Source organism: Rhinoraja longicauda, chromosome 40 (assembly GCF_053455715.1).
Source record: "Rhinoraja longicauda isolate Sanriku21f chromosome 40, sRhiLon1.1, whole genome shotgun sequence".
Taxonomy (NCBI): Eukaryota; Metazoa; Chordata; class Chondrichthyes; order Rajiformes; family Arhynchobatidae; genus Rhinoraja; species Rhinoraja longicauda.
Window position 1 is genome coordinate 5,958,554 of NC_135992.1, and position 6,000 is coordinate 5,964,553.

The 6,000-nt window shown below is 50.1% G+C and overlaps 1 protein-coding gene across 2 annotated transcripts in view; it reads right to left on the reverse strand.

Annotated features, from left to right (window-relative positions):
- Positions 1-5,630, reverse strand: part of LOC144611437 (chromobox protein homolog 7-like) — a 28,004-nt gene extending 22,374 nt beyond the window's left edge. For both annotated transcript variants that reach the window (XM_078430525.1, XM_078430524.1), the window contains exon 1: positions 5,491-5,630. In XM_078430525.1, the coding sequence (XP_078286651.1) occupies positions 5,491-5,559 (69 nt within the window). In that variant the 5' untranslated portion in view covers positions 5,560-5,630. The remainder of the gene's footprint in view (positions 1-5,490) is intronic.
- Positions 5,631-6,000: the final 370 nt, after the last annotated feature.

The window sequence follows — 6,000 nt, forward strand, 5'->3', positions numbered from 1 at the left end:
TACTCGCTAGAGTTTAGAAGGATGAGGGGGGACCTCATTGAAACGTACAGAATAGTGAAAGGCCAGGATAGGGTGGATGTGGAGAGGATGTTTCCACTAGTGGGAGAGTCTAGGACCAGAGGGCACAGCCTCAGAATTAAAGAACATACTTTTCGGAAGGAGATGGGGAGGAATTTCTTCAGTCAGAGGGTGGTGAATCTGTGGGATTCTTTGCCACAGAGGGCATCAATGGGTATTTTTAAGGTTGGGATTGACAGATTATTGATTAGTACGGCTATCAGGGATTATGGGGAGAAGGCAGGAGAATGGGGTTGAGAGGGAGAGAGAGATCAGCCGTGATTGAATGGCGGAGTAGACTTGATGGGCCGGATGGCCTAGTTCTGCTCCTCTAATTTAATAATGCAGGCAGGTGGGACCAGTGGAGATGGGGCACGTTGGTCGGCATGGGCAAGTTGGGCCGAAGGGCCCGTTTTCACGCTGTACGACTCTACGAGCCCTGTGGGACTGTTCATCTATTCATGTTCTGCAGAGCTCCTTGAAGCAGAAGGGTTAACAAGCTGCATCCATGTGTGTAAAGAGTGGGGCAGGGGTAGGGTTGCCAACTGTCCCGTATTAGCCGGGACATCCTGTATATTGGGCTAAATTGGTTTGCCCCGTACGGGACCGCCCTTGTCCCGTGTTTGGCCCGGGGGCCACTGTAGGCCCAGACACTGTAGGCCCGGGGGCCGCTGTAGGCCCAGACACTGTAGGCCCGGGGGCCACTGTAGGCCTAGACACTGTAGGCCCGGGGGCCGCTGTAGGCCCAGACACTGTAGGCCCGGGGGCCACTGTAGGCCCAGACACTGTAGGCCCTGGGGCCGCTGTAGGCCCAGACACTGGAGGCCTGGGGGCCGCTGTAGGCCCAGACACTGTAGGCCCAGGGGCCGCTGTAGGCCCAGAAACTGTAGGCCCGGGGGCCTCCCTAGGCACGGACATTGTAGGTCACCTTTTGTCCCTTAGTTGGGAGTGAGAAAGTTGGCAACCCTAGGCAGGAGGCCACGACACATCTCTACCCACAACTCCTTCACAGCAACTTCAAATCAATCGAGGGTCTCCCAAATGTTCCAATCCCGACATTCCCTGGAGCCGGACTTGGGAGGCCCAGTCCTGGCCAAAGGATCTGAAGAAGGATGGTCGACCCGAAACGTCACCCATTCCATCTCTCCAGAGATGTTGCCTGTCCCGCTGAGTTACTCCAGCTTTTTGTGTCTATCCTGGCCAAAGGATTCTCCCCTGTCCAACCCATCACTAGCACCAACATTGGAGTCATAGAGTGATACAGTGTGGAAACAGGCCCTTCAGCCCAATTTGCCCGCACCGGCCAACATGTGCCAGCCTCAATAGTCCCACCTGCATGCGTTTGGTCCATATCCCTCCAAACCTGTCCTATCCATGTAGATAGGTCAGAGAGAGAGAATCACAGTCATACAGGACGGAAACAGGCCATTCGTACCAACATGTCCCACCTGCCCGCAGTTGTACAGGGCCTTGGTGAGACCACACCTGGAGTATTGCGTACAGTTTTGGTCTCCTAATCTGAGGAAAGACATTCTTGCCTTAGAGGGAGTACAGAGAAGGTTCACCAGATTGACTCCTGGGATGGCAGGACTTTCATATGAAGAAAGACTGGATAGACTCGGCTTGGACTCGCTGGAATTTAGAAGATTGAGGGGGGATCTTATAGAAACGTACAAAATTCTTAAGGGGTTGGACAGGCTAGATGCAGGAAGATTGTTCCCGATGTTGGGGAAGTCCAGAACAAGGGGTCACAGTTTAAGGATAAGGGGGAAGTCTTTTAAGACCGAGATGAGAACGTTTTTCTTCACACAGAGAGTGGTGAGTCTGTGAAATTCTCTGCCACAGAAGGTAGTTGAGGCCAGTTCATTGGCTATATTTAAGAGGGAGTTAGATGTGGCCCTTGTGGCTAAAGGGATCAGGGGGTATGGAGAGAAGGCAGGTACGGGATACTGAGTTGGATGATCAGCCATGATCATATTGAATGGCGGTGCAGGTTCGAAGGGCCGAATGGCCTACTCCTGCACCTATTTTCTATGTTTCTATGTAAAAAAGCTTTACTGCTGTGTGCTTTCCAGTCAGTGGAAAGACTACATGATTACAATCGAGCCGTCCACAGTGTACCGATGCAGGATAAAGGGAATAACGTTTAGACTCTAGACTCTGCTTTAGCGATCCAGCGCAGAAACAGGCCCTTCGGCCCACCGTGTCCTCGCCGACCAGCGATCCTACACACACTAGCACTATCCTACACACACTAGGGACTAGTTACAAATTTTTACAGCAACCAATTAACTTAGAAACCTGCACGTCTTCGGAGTGTGGGGGGAAACTTGAGAAAACCCACGCAGATCACGGGGAGAACGTACAAACTCCGTACAGACAGCACCCGGGGTCAGGATTGAACCTGGGTCTCTGGCGCTGTGAGGCAGCAACTCTACCGCTGCGCCACCACGCCATCATTGCTGTGTATCTGTGGTGGGCAGAATATTAACTAGAAAAGCAGAAAATACTGGGGGAAAAAACAGGAGGTCAGCCAGCCTCTGTGGAAAGAAAACAAATTCATGTTTACTCTTTCTCTTTCCACAGATGTTGCCTGACCTGCTGAGTTTTTCTTTGGTTTTGTCTCAGGTTTTCAGCATCTGCAGTTTTGACTTTCACAATATTAACTAACTTTTCTACTCTGATCTAGGTAGAAGACAGTCCCTCGAAACACATTGGGCTTTGTTTATACACATTCTTGCCTCCCAATACAGGCAGCACAGTGGCACAGCTGGTAGAGCTGCTGCCTCACAACGCCCGTGACCCAGGTTCGATCCTGACCTTGGGTGCTGTCTGTGCGTGGTTTGTACGTTCTCCTTGTGACCGCGGGAGTTTTCTCCGGGTGCTCCGGTTTTCTCCAACGCTCCAAAGACGAGCGGGTTTGTCGGTAAATTGGCCTCTGCAAATTGCCCCTAGTGTGCCCAGAGTGGATGGGAAAGTGGAATAACATAGAACTAGTGTGAACGGGTGATCGATAGACAGCGCGCACTTGGTGGGCCGAAGGGCCTCAATCCAAGCATCTATCTACTAAAACTCTCGTTTGTTTGTTTGTTTGTTCCTGAACTACGGCTAAAACGGTACATGATAGCGCGACAATGTTTAGGCCCACCTTGCTCACCGTCGTCCCTTTGGTGCTAATGGAAGAAGTTTCGTTGAAATCGGTGTTATGTTCTTAACGTTATTCACATTTTAAAGTTTAAATCTATCTCCGAGGGAGGGAGGGGGAAGGGAGGGAGGGAGGAGGGAGGAGGGAGGATAAGGGGGGGTTAAGGGGGATGGAGTGGAGGTGAGGGGAAGGGGGAGGGAAGGGAGAGGGAAGGGAATGGGAGGGGGGGAGGAGAAGGGGGGAAGGGGAGGAGGGAGGGGGAGGGGAGAGGGGGGAGGGGGAGGGGAGGGGAGGGGGGAGGAGAGAGGGGAGGGGAGGGGGGAGGGGAGGGGAGGGGAGGTTAAGAGAGTGTGCTGCACCAATGCATGAGAGGTTTGGGCCCAACGGGTCCACTTGGTCTAACCTCCACACTAAAGAGGGTGGTGGGCGTATGGAACGAGCTGCCAGAGGTGGTAGTTGAGGCTGGTGCTATCACAACATTTAGACATTAGACGCACAGCGTGGAAACAGGCCCTTCGACCACCGAGTTCTCGCCAACCAGCGATCCCCGCACACTAGTTCTGTCCTACACACACTAGTAGGGTTGCCAACTTCCTCACTCCCAAATACGGGACAAGGTGGCCTCACCCAGCCAGCGGCCACGTGCTCCCGCTCCACCAATGGCGGCCGCCATTGGTGGAGCGGGAGCACATGGCCGCTGGCTGGGTGAGGTCATGTGGGGCGCGGGGCGGTGACATCACCCTTTGTCCCTTATTTGGGAGTGAGGAAGTTGGCAACCGTACTAAATGCAGGAAAAGGGCGGTCCCGTACGGGACAAACTAATTTAGCCCAAAATACGGGATGTCCCGGCTAATACGGGACACTACACATGAGGGACAACTTTACCGAAGTCAATTAACCTACAAACCCGCACGTCTTGTGGGTGTGGGAGGAAACCGGAGCGCCCGGAGAAAACCCACGCGGTCACGGGGAGAACGTGCAAACTCCGTACAGACAGCACCCGTGGTCAGGATGGAACCTGGGTCCCTGGCGCTGTGAGGCAGCAACTCTACTGCTGCACCACCGTGCCTTACAAGACACTTGGACAAGTACACGGGTGGGAAAGGTTTGCGTGAGTTTGAGTTGAGTTTATTGTCACGTGTACCGAGGTACAGTGAAAAGCTTTCGTTGCGTGCTAACCAGCCAGCGGAAAGGCAATGCATGGTTACAATCGAGCCGTTTACAGTGTGTAGATACGTGATAAAGGGAATAATATAGAGGGATATAGACCAAATGCAGGCAAATGGGACTGGCGAAGAGATGGGGTATCTTGGAAGAGTTGGGCCGAAAGGCCTGTTTCAGTGCTGTGTGACTCTATAACTAGTGTGAGCGGGTTGGCATTGAGTGGATGGGCCGAATGGCCTGTTTCCATTCAATCTGTAAACAGGAACACCAACTACATGCGGCAACAGAACGTCTCTTGTATTCCCTCTCTCTCTCTCTCTCTCTCTCTCTCTCTCTCTCTCTCTCTCTCACTCTCTCTCTCTCTCATTCTGACCAGCATTTTGCATTAACTTACCCAGCCCTCCGTCTGAACTTCAACACAAGCCAGTGCACTTGTTGTGGTTTTTAATGACTCAATAATTAACCTTTTAGATCATTACAGAGACTTAGAAGAATATGCTGCTCCGTTGATAGTTGCTCTGACTGCCTTTATATATATAGATATACATATATATATATAGATATACATTTAGATATACATATAGATATAGATATACATATATATATATATAGATATATACATACATGCATGTAACAATTTGTGAGATTAATTGATCTGTCAATGTAATAAACAGCCCAAACTCCCAAATAAACTGCAGCTACAAGTAAATACAATTTGCAAGTTGAAATCGTACCCTCCCACACACGAATATTTTTTTTAAACTCCGCAACCCTCAATTTGCAAAGCCGGGCACCATTGCAATACTGGTGTTAATGGGGTTAATTCATCGCCAGCTTTACCTGACATTGTTTTTGCATTATTGTTTTTCCTCCCCCCTGCATTGACTGTTATAATAGATCAGGGGGGGAGATCTCTCTGTGTCACTCTGTGTCACCCCCTTCCTGAGCCTCCAAAGACAGCAGCCGCTGTCGCAGTTTTAAATGCAACCCCCGCTTGCATTGGATTCCTTTAAATAGAGCAGAGTGCGTTTGGCAGAGCCTGTGGCAGGCTGGTGGTGTGTGAGTGAGTGAGTGTGTGAGTGAGTGTGTGGAGTGTGTGCTTCTTACACCAGCTGCTGCCTCACCTTTCTGATGCGCTTCTTCCTGATGTCCTCCACTGCGAATACCTGCTCCCCTATTGCAGAGAGCTCCATGCAGACCGGCTCAACGCTTTCTTTCTGCGCAACATTTTCTCATGCGCGTCCCCGATCTCTCTCTCACTCTCTCACTCTCTCTCTCTCTGCACCGTGCACGCGCACGCCGCCAGCCCCACCACACGTGCACGCGCAAAACAGCCAGGCTCGTGACCGTGAGAGCAGAGAGAGAGAGAGAGAGAATTAAAGAGGACAGACACACTGTGTGAAAAGCTTTCACTGCTGCAAACCTGTTGTGATAAAGTGTATATTATTTAAACAACGACAGGGATTATGTTTTAGTTGCAAAAATTAAATAAATTCAATGCATCGTTTTAATATTATTAATAATGATAATGATAATCATAACAATAATAATAATAATAGTATAATAATAATTAATAATAATTAATAATAATAATAATACAACTACTACTACCACTAATAATAATTAATAATAAT